We start from the raw sequence: 14,742 nt of genomic DNA on the forward strand, positions 1-14,742 counted from the left end.
CCAAGCACTGGTGGGCTCTGCAGCCCACACTTGGGCTGCTGGGCTGGGGGTCCCTGTGAACGCCAAGGACGCAGACCCACCCCCTTGTCCAGGCTGCTGGATCCTGTGGGCTCCCAAGTGTCCAATCCCCTCTGGCCGGCCTGCTGGGCGGCGGATCCCTGTAAGCATCAAGGACCCAATCCCACTCTCCTGGACAGGCTGCTGGGTTCCGTGGGCTCCCAAGGGCCCAATCCCCCGTCCTGCCGCAGCCACCTTGTGGGGAAAACTCCGCGGGGGGGCGGCCCGGAGGCTGCGGGGCCGCTCCCTGTCTCCCGGCTGCGGTCTCAGAGGGGTACCCGTGGGGGGATCGGGTGTCCGGGGAGGGGGCGGCCACCGGCACGCGTGGAGTGGGCGGTGGGTCCCGCCGGCTCCGCCCGCGCCCGCCAGGAGGCGCCCCAGCCAATGGGAGGTGCCGGGGCCCCGCCCCTCTCCCGGAAGTGTCGCCGCCGGCCACGCCCGCGTCCCGCCATGGAGCCACCGGTGAGGGGCTGGGGGGGCGGGTCGGAACCCTGGGACCACCCCTGGCCACGCCGCACCCCCGGCCTGCACCCCCGGGACCCCCGACCTTCACTGTCCCCGCTCCTTCCGCGCTGCTTCGGTGACTGCTCCTGCTCAGCACCCCCCGGCACCCTCCTAATCCTCCCCATGGACTCCGGCTACTGCTTCCTAGCGCCCCCATACCCACTAGTACCCAGTAACTTCCCCGAGTACCCTCCTAGATGCCCCCTATGCTCCAGTAACTGCACCCAGTATCCTCGTACCCACTGGTACCCCAGTAAGTGCCCCGACACCCTCCTAATCCCTCCTGTGTGCCCCAGTACTGCCCTCCGACACCCTCCTAGCCCCTGGCGCCCCACTGGTGCTTTGGCCCTGCACCCCCCGTACTGCCTCAGCCATGCAGTAGCTGCCCTCTACCCTCGCCCACCCCCGTGTACCCCAAATCTGCCCCAGCTCTCCATCCCGAGGCGCTGCTCCCAGTACCCCCTTAGGTCCCCCCACGCACCCTGTGGCCCCAGTAACTGCCTCCTGTGCCCCATCACTGCCCGGTCCCTGCCCCTCAGCCCTCGCCCCACACACCTCCAGCCACCCCGATCCCGCAGGTGCCGCCGCGCACGGAGGAGCTGGCTGAGCTGTACCGGGAGCTGAGTCAGCCCCCGGGGCTCAGCGCCGCCTGCCTCGGCCCCGACCTCACCACCCAGTACGGGGGCAAGTACTGCAGCCTCTATACCGGTACGGGGACGGGCTGTGCCCTCTGGGGAGCGGGGGAGCCCGGGTGGTCCCTGCCTGCCCGGGAGGGAGACAGCTGGTATCCTCACCCCCCCTTCCCCCAGAGTGGTCGCAGCGGGACCTGGCGAGGGCCGAGAACATCAAGTTCTGCCGCCAGTACCTCCTCTTCCATGATGGAGCCTCCATCGTCTACTCGGGGCCTGTCGGCACCTGCTCTGAGATCAAGGGCGAGTGAGTCTCATCCCGCACCCCACATGGGGTCCCCGGGGTGCTGATGGTGGGGCTGATGGGCACCCACCCACCCACCCACAGGCTGCTGAGCCGCGAGTCCCCCAGTGGGACACTGAAAGCCGTCCTGCGCAAGGTCCCTGGCAAGGAGAAGGAGAAAGAGAAGGAAAAGCAGTTCCTGGAGGTGAGGGGGGCCCAAGGTGGGGCTGGATACTTGCTGTGTCTCAGGGCCAGATCCACGCTGTGTCTTGGGGCCGCCCCACACTCTCTGTCCCCAGGTGTGGGATCAGAACCGCAAGGTAAAGAGCATTGACCTGACAGCGCTGGACAAGCATGGCAGCGTCTGCGACGATGGTGAGGGGCCTGGGGATGCCAGGGGCTGGGGGGTCCTGGGGGAAGGGGTGGCCAGTCCTGACCATGCCCTGCAGACCAGTTTGGGTGCCTCGCCTGGTCACACTCGGAGACCCACCTGCTCTACGTGGCGGAGAAAAAGCGTCCCAAGACCGAGTCCTTCTTCCAGAGCAAAGCCCCCGAGCTGGGCACCTCTGATGAGGACACAGGGCAGCCCAAGAAGGAGGATGTGCCCCTCAAGGTGGGGTTCACCCACCCTGGGGCAAGTGGGGGCTGGCCAGGTGGCTGTGGGGCTGACGGGGCTGTGCCACAGGGCGAGCAGTTCGTGTACCATGAGGACTGGGGGGAGACTCTGAGCACCCGCAGCGTGCCCGTCCTCTGTATCCTGGACATCGAGGGCAGCAGCATCTCAGTGCTGGAAGGCATCCCTGAGCACCTCTCTCCTGGCCAGGTCAGGATGGGGAGCTGCAGGGAACTGGAAAAGGGAGATTTTGGGGGCCAGCAGCCATCCAAACCACTCATCTCCCCTCTCCCTCCAGGCTTTCTGGTCCCCTGAGGACACTGGTGTGGTGTTTGTGGGCTGGTGGCATGAGCCCTTCCGCCTGGGGCTACGGCACTGCACTAACCGCCGGTGAGTCCCTGTGGGGCACCCCACAGCCTGAACCCCACAGTGAGTCCCCGTGGGGCACCCTTCCCCACAGCCTGGCCCCACAGCCCCGCCCTGACACCCCTGTGTGCTGGCAGGTCAGCGCTCTTCTACGTGGACCTGACGGGTGGGAAATGCGGTGAGTGGCACAGACCCCAACCCTGCCGGTGCCCTGGCTCCCCACAGCCCCTCACCGTCCCCTTGTGCCCGTGCAGAGCTGCTCTCTGAGGACACCAAAGCCGTGCGGTCCCCACGGCTCAGCCCTGACAGCTGCCGCATTGTGTACCTGGAGAACGATGTCCTGGGCCCCCACCAGCAGTGCAGCCGCCTCCGCATGGTGAGCAGCACCAGGGGGACACCAGGGGAGGTGGCAGGGTGCCTCTGCCAAGGTGGGGGCTGGCAGGAGGGCAGTGGTGCCCCCTTCCTGTGCTGCGGTGGTGGCAGGCGGGATGAGACCCTGCAAAACTTACCCCATTCCATGTCTCCCACAGTATGACTGGTACACCAAACAGACCAGCACGGTGCTGGAGGCTGTGCTGCGGCAGGAATGGGGTGAGTACAGCCCTGGGGGTTTCTGGAGGGACACAGGGGGATGCTGAGTGCCACCACTGTCATCACAGGTGCCTTCCCGGGAATCTACTGCTGGGCACTGCCAGGGATGTGCTGGGCGGCTGACAGCCGCCGGATCCTGCTGGACACAGCCCAGCGCAGCCAGCAGGTGAGGTGGGGGGGCACGTTGGGGGGCCACGCCAGGTCAGGGCTCCACTGGACTCTGCCCTTCTGCCCCTAGGACATGTTCGTGGTGGACACGGCGACGGGTGCCACGACCCTGCTGACAGCTGGTGAGTGATGGGCCAGCAGGGCCATGCTGGTGCCAGAGGTGGGGAGGGGGGCACACCTGCAGGTCTGACCTCCCTCCTCCCCAGATGGCCCCCAGGGAAGCTGGTCTGTCCTGACCATTGACCGGGACCTCTTGGTGGCCAGATTCTCCACCCCTAGCTGCCCACCCATGTTGGTAAAGTCACATCCCCTTCTCCAGTGCCCACCAGCCTCTCGGTGCAGGCACTGACCCTTCTTCCCAGTGCCCACCTTGATGTGAGCACTGACCCCTCTCCCTGCACAGAAAGTGGCCGTCCTGCCCGCTGCCGGCCATGAGGCACAGGCACAGTGGATCTGCCTGCAGGATACACCCCCCGTGCCTGGCATCAGCTGGGGCGTCCGCACCCTGCAGCCTCCTCCAGAGCAGGAGCACCCTCAGTATGGTGAGTGCCCAGGGAGGCAAGGCTGGACTCCCCCACCCCCACTGATCCCTGACCCCCCACCCTGCCTCCGTAGGGGGCCTGGACTTTGATGCCATTCTGCTGCGCCCGACTGAGGGCCCCACTGCCCAGAAGCCCCCCCTGGTCGTGATGCCCCATGGTAAGAGCTTGTCCCCACCCTTCTGTACCTCAGCTGGGCAGCATCACCTCCCTGCCTTTGCCATTTGCAGGGGGTCCCCACTCTGTGTTCACGGCTGAGTGGATGCTGTATCCAGCGGCGCTGTGCCGCGTGGGCTTTGCTGTGCTGCTGGGTGAGTGACACTGGGGCTCTGGGGCACTGCCCATAGAGGGGCTGGGGTGGGGGCACGGAGGAGGAAGGGCTCTGACGCTGCCCCCCACCCAGTGAATTACCGCGGCTCACTGGGCTTCGGCCAGGACAGCGTGGCCTCCCTGCCTGGCAACGTGGGCACGCAGGATGTGCGCGACGTGCAGGTACGGCCCGGCACGTGGTCCTGGGGCACACACGTGCTCCCATGGGTGCCCTGAGTAGAGAAAGCAGGGCCGCCTGCCTCAGTGGGTGTCCCCTGTGGTGGCAGCTCTGCGTGGAGCGGGTGCTGCAGGAGGAGGCACTGGATGCCAGCCGGGTGGCAGTGGTGGGCGGCTCACACGGCGGCTTCCTGGCGTGCCACCTCATCGGGCAGTTCCCCGACACCTACCGCGCCTGCGTGGTCCGCAACCCCGTGGTGAACATCGCCTCCATGGTGGCCACCACAGACATCCCTGACTGGTGAGTGCTGCTGGCCGTGATCTCCCAGGCTCCCTGCCACACCGACCCCACACATGCCCCTGACTCTCACCTGCAGGTGCCTGACAGAAACAGGGCTGCCCTACGCACCCGATGCCCTGCCAGACCCAGCCCAGTGGACAGAGATGCTGCACAAGTCACCCATTCGCTATGTCGACCGGGTATGTCCCCATCCTTGTCCTCATCCCTGTCCCAGTACCAACCAGCAGTGCCATTGCTGAGGCCACGTCACTCCCACAGGTCCGTGTGCCCGTGCTGCTGATGCTGGGGGAGGACGACCGGCGTGTGCCCCCCAAGCAGGGGCTGGAGTATTACCGTGCCCTCAAGGCCCGGGGGGTCCCTACACGGTAAGTGGGGTACTGGGTGCCCAGGTGGTGGGGTGCAGGCACGGCACTAACCCCTCTCTCTCCACAGACTGCTCTGGTACCCGGGGAACGGCCACGCGTTGGCCGGTGTCGAGGCCGAAGCCGACGGCTTCATGAACATGGCACTATGGCTGCTCAAGCATCTGAAGTGCTAAGGGCCCCCACTGCTGCCACTCCCCAATAAACGATGTAGCTCAGCACCCTGGTGTCTGGTGGTGGTGCTGGCACCGGTGTCACCTCCACTCCTGGTGCCCCAGGAAGTGGTGGCCACTGGACCTTTCACCTGCGTGGGTGGGTGGTTGGGCAGCCAGGGATGCATTGAGCCATGGCAAGGGTTGAGCCCTGCCTGGCCGTCCCGGGCAGCAGGGAGCAGCTGGAGGGCTGGCACCGGCCGGGGCGCTGGCGCCGGGCTGCTCCCACGTGCCTTGGCGGGCGGCCTGCTGAGAGCGGCCCGCACCGACCGCCCGGCGTGGCAGAGCACGGCCCGTGGCCACAGGGACCCAGCCGGGCATGGAGGTGAGCAAGGGGGGCTCGGGGGGTTCTGCGTGGGTGAGCACAGCCCCGTTTCGGGAGCTGGGCAGGGGCATGGGGGTGAGCTCTCCCCCTCCAACACGCCTCTTGCCCCGCCCAGGCGGCCGGCGGCCCCGCTGCCTGCTACCGGGAACTGAGCCAGTTCCCTGCCATCACCCGTGCGGCCCTCGGGGCCGGGGCGGGGGGACAGACCTTCCTGCTCTACACCGGTGAGTCGCAGGCTTGGCCCCCGCCGCGCCTTTGGCCCGCGGGCCCGGTGTGAGCGGGCTCTGACCTCCCCTTCCCGCAGAGTGCAGCCGCCCCGACCTGCCCCGCCGCCGCCTCCTGCGCTTCAGCCGCCACTACAGCGTGCGGCTCACGGCCGGCGGCAGCGGCCTGGCCTCCAGCAGCACCGCGCTCAGCGCCGGCATCCACAACCAGTACGGCACGGACGGGCTGCGCGATGGGGCAGTGTGCCCGGTGCCCGCGGTGTGCCCGGCCTCTGTGCTGTGCCCGGTGCCCGCGGTGTGCCCGGTGCCCAAAGAGCGCCGCTCACCGCAACCTCCCTCCCACCCGCCTTCAGGCTCCTCAGCCAGGACTCGCCCACGGGGCAGCACCGCGCCGTCCTCAGCCGCTGCCCGCGGCAGGGCCACGAGCTGCTGGAGGTGAGGCGGCTGTCCCGGCCGCTCACCAGCGTGGCCGCAGTGCCAGCGTGGGGCGGCGGGCACCGCGGACACGGTGTGCCCGTGGCTGACTCCCACTCCCTCAGGTGTGGGACAGCGGCGGGCGCAGCCACAGCGTGGATCTCACGGCGCTGGGGAAGCACGGGGAGGTCTACACGGAGGGTAGGGCCCCTTCCCCGTGGTCCCTGCCTGCAGCACAGGCGAGGGCTAAAGTGCATGGCTGGTGCCTGGCTGTGCCTGTGCCGGGCTGGGCTTTGGCACTTCTTACCTTGCCAGGGCCCTTTGCCTGCCTGGCCTGGTCCCACTCGGAGACACGGCTCCTCTACGTGGCCGAGAAGAGCCGGCCCAAACGCCGGCCCCCCTGCCCCTGGGATGCGCCCGGGGCAGCCTGGCCAGCAGAGGATGAGGATGAGGAGGTAGGTGCCATGTGCCCCATCAGTGTGTTCTGTGCACCCCTTGAGCGTGCCAAGCACACCATGAGCGTATCAGTGTGCCATACACCTCACGAGTGTGTTGTGTACAGAGCCCCGTGCCTGGGGCTGCAGGGTGTGGTGCTGACAGGGCTGTGCTGCAGGGCGAGCAGTTCCTGTACCATGAGGACTGGGGGGAGGCGCTGAGCACTCGCAGTGTGCCCATCCTCTGCATCCTGGACCTGGATAGCAGCAGCCTCTCAGTGCTGGAGGGTGTCCCAGAGCACCTCTCCCCTGGTCAGGTCAGGACGGGGATGCAGGGATTGCCCCGGGGGATCCAGCCTGGGGCTGTGGGATCAGCCTGGCTGTCGCACAGGCCCTGTGGTCCCCGGGTGACCGCGGCGTGGTGTTCGTGGGCTGGTGGCACGAGCCCTTCCGCCTGGGGCTGAGCGCCTGCTCCAACAGGAGGTGGGTCCCTCTCAGCATCCAGCACTATGCTGGGATGCCCGTGCAGTATCAGCATAGTGGAAGTCCAACCTGACCCACACTTCCTCCCCAGGTCAGGGATTTTCCACTTGGACCTGGCAAGCGGGTGCTGCGGTGAGCACTGAGGCCCTGGGGGGTGCCCGGGGGGTCCCTGGGGTGCTGACCCCCTGCTGCCCACAGAGCTGCTGTCAGCAGAGAATGGTGCTGCCTGCTCCCCTCGGCTGAGCCCTGATGGCCAGCGCCTGCTCTACCTGGAGGGGGCTGTGGGAGGGCCCCACCGGCAGTGCCTGCGCCTGTGCATGGTGAGTTGGGCCCCAGGGGCACCAGGCACAGCTGTGCCACCCTGTGCTGCCAGCGTGGTGCCCAGCTTACCTGTCACAGCCTCTTGCAGTGCCAGGCTGGGGTGAGGGGACCACAAGCCCCCCCGCCTCAGTTTCTCCCGGCGAGGGCCCATCCCTGACCACCAGCTCTCCCCAGCTCACCTGGCAGACGAGGCAGACGGTGACGGTGCTCGATGTGGTGCAGGAACCCACGGAGGGTGAGCACGGCACAGTGGGCAGGGCTGGGCGCTGCCAGGGGGCTGGGACTCTCCCCAGCCAGATGCCCACCACCCCCAGCTCACTAGCCCAGCACTCTACCCCACTCACAGCCTTCGCCGGGCTCTACACAGAGATGCTGCCGCCGCGGTGCTGGGCAGCCGACAGCCGGCGAGCCGTGTTGGGCACCCCGCAGCGGAGCCGCACGGTGAGTCCTGGGGAAGGCAGGGCCAGGGGTGTGACCCCGCCTCCCACGGTGACACCCCTGTGCTCTGCCCCCTCACAGGACCTGCTGCTTGTGGACACGGAGGCGGCCACTGTCATCAACCTGACGGCAGGTACGTGGTGTCAGGCTGCCCACAGTGCCCCAGGGAGCAGCTGCGATCACCAACATGCTCTCTGTCCCCAGGGTTGCCCGAAGGGTCCTGGGAGCTGCTCACTCTCCAGTGGGACCTTCTGGTGGCCACCTGCTCGGCCCCACACCACCCTCCCAGCCTGGTGAGCAGAGCTGTGGCACCGTGTGTGGTGCAGTGGGATATGGCACGGTGAAGTGCAGCCGGGCACAATGTGGTGTGGCACATATGGCATGGCGTGCCATGGCGTGGCCAGGCACAGAGTCACATGGCTCAGCCAGATCCAGCACAGCACAGCCTTGTCATGGCACAGCCTTGTGGTGGCACAGCTCTGGTGCCACCCACTACCTGTGCCCAGGTGATGGCTGTGCTGCCACCAGCAGGCCAGGAGCTGTCCCTCTGCTGGGTGCCAGTGGAGGACACCCCAACAGTGCCTGGTGTCACCTGGAAGACCCTGATGGTCCGGCCATCCTGCAGTGGACAGAGCCCTGCTGCGCACGGTGAGCACTTCTGGGCCCCCACCACACCTGGGTACCAGGGACCCTTGGGAGCAGGAGGTGGGCAGGGTGCTCAGGGTGCTGTCTGCTGAGCAGGACCCCTTTCCTCCCACAGACACCCAGGATTTTGAGGCCCTGCTGCTGAGCCCATTGGATGGCACAGCACCACATCCCCTCATTGTGTGCCCCCACGGTGAGTGAGGGGACGGTGGGGACACCCTGGCAGCACTGGTGGCACTCCAGGTGATGTCCATGCCGGCCCCAGGTGGCCCCCACGCCATCTTTGATGCCCGCTGGCGCCCGAGCATGGCTGCACTGTGCCGGCTAGGATTCGCCGTGCTCCTGGGTGAGTGCCAGGGAGCTCGGGGATGTGTGGTCCTGTCTCCCTCTGGAAACATGGTACCCATGGCTCCCATCTCCCCAGTGAACTACCGTGGCTCCCTGGGCTTTGGCCAGGCCAGCATCAGCTCCCTGCTTTCCCGTGTGGGTGAGCAGGACGTGGCGGACACCCAGGTGGGCTGGGGCTGCTGGGTGGGTGCTGCTGGGAGGATGCTGATGTTTGGGTGCTGGTTGTGGGGTCTGCTGGGAGGACACTGATGTTTGGGTGCGAATGGTGGGTGCCCCACGGGTGCAGCTGGCAGTGGAGCAGGCGCTGCGCAGCGAGCCCCTGGACCCGCACCGCCTGGCCCTGCTGGCTGGCTCCCACGGAGCCTTCATCGCCCTCCACCTCCTCACCCGAGAGCCCGAGCGCTACCGAGCCTGTGCCCTGCGCAGCCCCGTCTCTAACCTGCCTGCGCTGCTGGGCACCTCTGACATCCCCGACTGGTGAGTGCCACCCCCATCCTGTGCCGTGCCACACACACCACCCGTCCACACAACACCCACCAGCGCCTCTGTGCCGCAGGCGCTACACCTCCCTGGGGCTGCCCTACTCCTTCGAGCGGGTGCCACGTGCTGAGGAGGTGGCCACCATGCTACTGCGCTCGCCCATCGCCCAGGCAGCCCAGGTGAGGCAAGATCAGGATGGGTGTGGGATGCCAGGCACAGGGTGCCAGGTGCCCACCAGGGCTGTGCTGCAGGTGAGGACGCCGGTGCTGCTGTGCGTGGGCGCCCGGGACCGGCGCGTCAGCCCCACGCAGGCGCTGGAGCTGTACCGGGTGCTGCGGGCCAGGGGTGTGCCAGCACGGTGAGTGGGGTGTACGTGGGAGCAGGGAGAGAGCCCCAGGGTGGTGGCTGAGCATTCCCCCATCCCGTCCCACCCCACAGGCTGCTGTGGTACCCGGAGGGCGGCCACGCGCTGACCGGTGTGGAGACAGAGGCCGATGTCTTCAAGAACTGCGCCCGCTGGCTCCTCCAGCACCTTGGGCAGCCCAGGCAGGACGGGACAGGCCAGCACAGTCCCTAGTGCCCACAGTGGCCCTAGGCTATGCTGGCCCCAGGCTGACCACTGGCCCTGGGGATCACACCAGGACCAGAGGATGGAGCAAGTGTAGCTGAAGGCAGGATGGGACACGGGTTGTCGCTTGGGGCTAAATAAATGTGTGAGACCACCCTCTGCAGTGTCAACCCCCATGGCCACAGCTGTGCCTTTATTGCGCAGCAGCAGCTGTGCCAGGCCAGTGGGGCTGAGCCAGCTCAGCCCATCTTCATCACCTTGTAGATCCAGTCGACATAGAGGGAAACACGGATGAAGAGGGCGGGCTGGTCGGTGCGGGCGCAGACACGGGAGGGGATGATCACCCCCTCCAGCACCCAGCAGTCGGCGGTGAGGCAAGCCAGTGGTCCCCCGTAATCCCCCTGTGGCATGAAGAGAGCAGTGTCACCCCGGTGCTGGATCCTGCGGGGGGGGGGGGGTTGTCCCCAGCCCGGCTCACCTCACAGGCGCCCACGCCGGCACGCAGCGGGGCAGTGCACAGCTCGCTCTCCTTCAGGCGCCCGCGCAGCGCCTTGTTGCAGTCGCTGTGGGCCAGCACCGGCAGCCGCGCCACGTTCAGCACGCTGCTGTCTGCTGTGCCTGCGGGCAGCAAGCACAGGATGCGCCAGGAGGAAAGCAGGGATGCCGGGGAGAATGGCAGGGGCAGAGCGTGCCGTGGGCAGGAGATGCTGTGGGAAAGGGATGGCATGGACAGGAGGATGTCATGGGCAGGGGGATATCATAGGCAGAGTGATGCTGTGGAAGGGAGATGTTGTGGAAGAGGGATGCTGTGGGCAGGGAGATGGCAGGGGCAGGAAAGCGCCGTGGAAGTGGGATGCCATGGGAGGGAGATGCTGTGAGCAGGGGTATGCCAAGGACCTGGGCTTGCTGTGGGCAGGGAATGCCGTGGACATGGGAATGCCATGGGCAGAGAACGGTATGGATGAGGAGATGCCAATGCAGAGGAATGGCGTGGGCAGGGGATGTGTTGGATGGGGATGCCCTGGTAGGGGCTGCCCATGGCAGGGGCTGCCCGTGGCAGGTACCTCTGGTTTCCCCCCAGCCGGCGATCTCACAGACAGTGCCCGCAGGCACGACGTAGCGCTCAGGGGGCAGGCAGATCAGGGCCACACGCCTGTTTAGAGTGGCTGGCCTGTGGCGAGAGGGCAGTGGGACATGGGGCCAGTCTGGCCAGCAGTCGGGAGGATGGAGGCCAGGGCACAGCCACTCACCTCGCCAGCTTCAGCATCACCAGCTGGGACTCAGAGGGTCCGCAGACGATCCGCACAATGGGGATGGTCTGCTGGTCAGGGTCCCCAGGGCCGGGATCCCTGAAGAGTGTCCCCAGCTGCACCTCATAGCCCGTTAGGTCGGCGTCACTGCGGGACAGGGACGTGAGGGCACAGAGGGGTCCCAGCACCCCATGCCCCAGCCCCAGCCTTACCAGGAGGAGAAGCACTGGCGTGTGCTGATCACCCACTGCTCCTTCACCAGGGACCCCCCGCAGAAGTGCATTCCAGCCCTGTGGGAACGAGGGGTGAGCTCTGGGGGCACACTGGCCACACAGCAGTGCAGGTGGGACACCTGCTCACCGGTTGCGGATGCTGACAGTCCAAGGCGAGTTGCCAGGCTGGCCGCCCACGATGCGCCCCTTCCACTGCAGCCTCTCGTCCCGCTGGCCACACTGCTCGAACGCCACCGCATCTGCAGGCAGGGTGGGCATCAGCCAGGGCTGTGCCATCAGCACCTGCCCCACGGCAGCCACCTGGCACCCGCGGACCCCCACCTGCATTCTCCAGGATGGAGGGCACCGAGCTGCCGGCTGCAGAGAGAAAGCACAGGGTGGCACTGAGGCAACATCCAGCCACCCTGAGGGGACCAAAGCTACCCCAGTGGGTGGCCAGGGTCCTCCCCTAGCTCTGCTGGGGTGTGGGTAGGGGCTCACAACAGGGCTTGATGGCACAGTAGTCAAAGGGGGTGCGGGGGTCCATGGTGTAGCACCAGGGGCCGTGGCTGTCGTTATCGGGGTTGCGGCAGTAGTTTTCCTCCAGATGTGCCTCAGGGTGGGTGACAGGTGAGATCCTGATGGGAGGAAGTCACTGTCACCATCCCTATCCTCATTTCCATCCCCAGCCCAACCCCATCCCTGTCCCTGCAGCCCCTCCTCGCACACTCACTGGGGCACATGGGGCGTCTGGGCAGCCCAGGGCTGGCAGGTAATGCCCTTGCGTGTCTTGCTGACGCGGCCATGGTAGTGCTTGCCGTTGCCGTGGTAGCACTCTGGGGACAGGCAGGGAGGGCTGGCACCCCCGGCAGGCACCTCGGGGTGGGTGCCCGGGGGCAGGTGCCTGGCGTGGCTCACCTTGGGCATCCTGCTCGTCGGGGCAGCGGCGGATGTGGAAGCAGAAGGCGATGCGGACGGTAGGGCGTGTGGTGAAGCACCACGGTGCCTCTGAGCCATCGGGGTTGCGGCAATAGTTCTCCTTCAGGTCCCTGCAGGTGTAGGGGCCGTATGGGTGTCCCCCCTCAACCCCACACTCATGGGCACTGCCCACTGCCACTCTTCCTGGGTGCATCCCCCATCCCTTACTTGCACGGGTACTTCTCAGGCACAAAGTTGTGCTTGTGGGGCACCTGGGAGTCCCAGCGCTGGCAGGGGATCCTCGACACGGTGACGTTTACGTGGCCCCGGTAGCCTTCGCCCTTGCCCCTGAAGCAGCCGGTGGTGACGTTAGCGGGACGTGGGTGTTTTTCTGCTTGTGTGGCCAGAGAAGGGCAGAGCAGCAGGGTCAGGGTGGCACCTGGGACCCCCGTTCCCAGCTGTGCTTGATGCCAGCATGGACTTACTGCAGAGGCGGATGCGGCAGAACTCACGCTCCCGCCCGGGGTCGGTGGTGTAGCACCAGGGCCGCTCGGAGCTGTCGGGGTTGCGACAGTAGTTGTCATCCAGCCCCTTGTCAGGGTACCTGTGCCAGAGATGGGGGGAGCAGCAGTTGAGGTGGCACCGCCACCATGGCACCTGGCACAGCCAGGGCACTGTGTGCTGCCTGGGGCTGGGGCTGGTACTTGTTGGGGTGGTAGGGGTGCTTGTGCGGGTGCTGCAGGTCCCAGCGCTGGCACTCTGCCCCCGACTCGGTGTGGTCCACGGTGCCACGGTAGTCCTCCCCATTGCAGGTCATACAGACAGCTGCCAAGAGCCAAGGGAGGGTTCAGTGTGGGAGGGGCATACAGCCCAGGGTGACCCTGGCATGTGGCACTCACCGTCCTCACACTTCTTGATGCCACAGCTCTGGTGCCGGACGTTGGGATCGACCGTGTAACACCACGGGCCCCGCTTGTCCCGGTCGGGGTTTCGACAGTAATTCTCCTCCAGCCCATTGCGAGGGGATGGCAGGAACCTGCTGGCAGCAGGGTGGGTAGGAAGGCCTCCAGGAGCCCCCTGCCCCAGGGTGGGCACAGCTACAGTGCTGTGTCAACCCTGGTTGGTGCCACTGCCCCCATGCTGTCCCCATTGCTCCTGCGCTGTCCCTGCGCTGTGCCCATCCCATTCCCCGTTGCCCCATGCTGTCCAGGGCCACTGGTGGGTGCCATGGGGCAGCCAGAGACACGGAGGCACCTGTGGTCATGCGGTGTCATGGACTGCCAGTGCTGGCAGCGCAGCCCCTTCTCCGTTGTGGCCCGTGTGCCGCGGTAGCTGGAGCCATCGCCCACAATGCAGTCCCGCAGGTAGTCTGGGCAGAGCCAGGCACCTCATCAGAGCCCCGGGGCCACGAGCACATGGACAGTGGGAAGCCCAGTGCCAGGTGGCCTGCGCCCAGTCTGTGGTGTCGCTTTGCCCACCCGTGGCACCAGCCCACCTTTCTTCTGGTACAGGTCGTAGCGGATGTTTTTCTGCAGCTGGATGTGGGGTGAGTGCTGTGTCCAGGGCAGCAGCTGGCACAGCTGGCTCTGCTGGTCGTGGTGGAAAGCCCTGGGAGGCACAGCAGGAGTCTGGCATGGCGCTGTGCGAGGCCAGGGCCCGTGGGACCTGGTCACATACGAGCACCCAGCATCCAAGTGCACAGTGACCCCGGCGTCTTGGCCCCCCACACTCCCACCCATCCTGGTGTCCTGCTCACCGGCAGGCCAGGCTGGTGGTGCAGCGCTGGGCACACTGCTCCGCAGAGCCCTGCTCCGGCGGCGGGGCGTCTGCAGCCACTGTCAGCAGCTCGGTGGCTCGCAGGCGCTGGAAGTCATTGAGGGGTGAGCGGTGGCCTGGGGAGTGTGGTGGGAGCTCAGTGTGCCTGTGGAGGGCACAGCGGGGGCATCGGGGCCCTGTAGAGTGTGGGATCCCTGCCCCATTGGAACAGGAGATCTCTCTGTCCTAAGGAGCAGAGGATCCCTGCCCCACAGAGCATGGAATCCATGTCACATGGAGGATGGGATTTCTGCCCCACAGAGGATGGGATCTGTGTCCCATAGAGCAGAGGATCACTGTCCAATGGACCATGGGATCCATGTGCAGTGGAGCAGGAGGGTCCCTGCCCTACGGGGTGCAGAGCCCTGGTTCCCGCTGCCCCCCTCTGCCGCGGGACAGGGCAGGGCCTGCTGACTCCAAACTTGTCCCCTGGCCCTGTCTGAGCCCTGTGCTGCCCCGGACTCTACAGCCCCAGGGCAGTCCCACGGCGGCCCAACGTGGAGACCCCTACCTGAGGCCAGGGCCGCGGCCAGGATGAGCAGGACCCCCAGCACGGGCTGCATGGCGGTGGCCCCGCGTCCCCGAGCGGCTGGAACTGCGGGACGGCCTCGGGCAAATATTTGCGGGGCCAGCGGGGCCAGCGGGACACGGGTCAGCCGGGCGGGCACCGGGGGGGTGGGGCCTGCGACAGGGGGGCGGGGCCGGTGACAGTGGGGCGGGGCCTGGGGCAGTGGGGAGGGGCGGTGCCGGGGTCAC

At 67.0% G+C, this 14,742-nt stretch overlaps 3 protein-coding genes across 4 annotated transcripts; 2 read left to right on the forward strand and 1 right to left on the reverse strand.

Moving 5' to 3' along the window:
- The first annotated feature begins 475 nt into the window (after window positions 1-475).
- LOC114058795 (acylamino-acid-releasing enzyme-like) lies at window positions 476-5,120 on the forward strand. The gene is made up of 22 exons (XM_027886503.1): window positions 476-519; window positions 1,140-1,269; window positions 1,371-1,497; window positions 1,579-1,678; window positions 1,773-1,848; window positions 1,923-2,086; window positions 2,159-2,296; window positions 2,385-2,476; window positions 2,590-2,630; window positions 2,707-2,828; window positions 2,983-3,043; window positions 3,112-3,209; window positions 3,282-3,333; window positions 3,418-3,506; window positions 3,615-3,753; window positions 3,827-3,910; window positions 3,981-4,061; window positions 4,154-4,242; window positions 4,347-4,537; window positions 4,614-4,716; window positions 4,796-4,902; window positions 4,970-5,120. The coding sequence occupies exons 1-22, from the start codon at window positions 508-510 to the stop codon at window positions 5,073-5,075; spliced, it is 2,202 nt and encodes a 733-aa protein (XP_027742304.1). The 5' UTR covers window positions 476-507; the 3' UTR covers window positions 5,076-5,120.
- Window positions 5,121-5,485: 365 nt separating this feature from the next.
- On the forward strand, window positions 5,486-9,961 carry LOC114058787 (acylamino-acid-releasing enzyme-like). Its single transcript, XM_027886484.1, is given in 22 exon segments — window positions 5,486-5,660; window positions 5,741-5,875; window positions 5,877-5,903; window positions 5,975-6,095; window positions 6,200-6,275; window positions 6,390-6,529; window positions 6,688-6,825; window positions 6,900-6,991; window positions 7,083-7,123; window positions 7,190-7,311; window positions 7,487-7,547; window positions 7,659-7,753; window positions 7,832-7,883; window positions 7,955-8,043; window positions 8,257-8,398; window positions 8,511-8,588; window positions 8,661-8,741; window positions 8,820-8,908; window positions 9,030-9,220; window positions 9,300-9,402; window positions 9,475-9,581; window positions 9,662-9,961. Coding segments are annotated over 22 exon segments (2,274 nt in total). The 5' UTR covers window positions 5,486-5,505; the 3' UTR covers window positions 9,801-9,961.
- Window positions 9,951-14,617, reverse strand: MST1 (macrophage stimulating 1). Of its 2 annotated transcripts, none has more exons than XM_027886483.1 (18): window positions 14,498-14,617; window positions 13,928-14,063; window positions 13,667-13,779; window positions 13,426-13,540; window positions 13,071-13,207; window positions 12,876-12,996; window positions 12,657-12,775; window positions 12,400-12,562; window positions 12,172-12,302; window positions 11,987-12,089; window positions 11,755-11,891; window positions 11,596-11,631; window positions 11,402-11,513; window positions 11,254-11,331; window positions 11,042-11,188; window positions 10,856-10,962; window positions 10,270-10,409; window positions 9,951-10,192 (listed from the first exon to the last, which is right to left on the reverse strand). In XM_027886483.1, the coding sequence occupies exons 1-18, from the start codon at window positions 14,547-14,549 to the stop codon at window positions 10,031-10,033; spliced, it is 2,109 nt and encodes a 702-aa protein (XP_027742284.1). In that variant the 5' UTR covers window positions 14,550-14,617; the 3' UTR covers window positions 9,951-10,030. The 2 variants fall into 2 exon arrangements, with proteins under 2 accessions (XP_027742284.1, XP_027742283.1); XM_027886482.1 differs by having other exon boundaries at window positions 12,400-12,565.
- Window positions 14,618-14,742: the final 125 nt, after the last annotated feature.

The sequence above is a fragment of the Empidonax traillii genome, unplaced genomic scaffold (assembly GCF_003031625.1).
Source record: "Empidonax traillii isolate 1590-97213 ecotype Southwest subspecies unplaced genomic scaffold, ASM303162v1 scaffold187:size1931383, whole genome shotgun sequence".
NCBI classification, from domain to species: Eukaryota; Metazoa; Chordata; class Aves; order Passeriformes; family Tyrannidae; genus Empidonax; species Empidonax traillii.

What these genes read in the sequence shown, in the direction of transcription:
- LOC114058795 (XM_027886503.1), top strand. An exon ending in TGGCAGCGTCTGCGACGATG is followed by an intron (nt 1,849 to 1,922) that starts GTGAGGGGCCTG and finishes CATGCCCTGCAG; the next exon opens with ACCAGTTTGGGTGCCTCGCC. An exon ending in AGTGCAGCCGCCTCCGCATG is followed by an intron (nt 2,829 to 2,982) that starts GTGAGCAGCACC and finishes TGTCTCCCACAG; the next exon opens with TATGACTGGTACACCAAACA.
- MST1 (XM_027886482.1), bottom strand. Translation starts at nt 14,549, where the DNA reads ATGCAGCCCGTGCTGGGGGTCCTGCTCATCCTGGCCGCGGCCCTGGCC. An exon ending in CACCCCTACCACCCCAACAA is followed by an intron (nt 12,776 to 12,875) that starts GTACCAGCCCCA and finishes TCTCTGGCACAG; the next exon opens with GTACCCTGACAAGGGGCTGG. An exon ending in CGACGAGCAGGATGCCCAAG is followed by an intron (nt 12,090 to 12,171) that starts GTGAGCCACGCC and finishes GCCTGTCCCCAG; the next exon opens with AGTGCTACCACGGCAACGGC.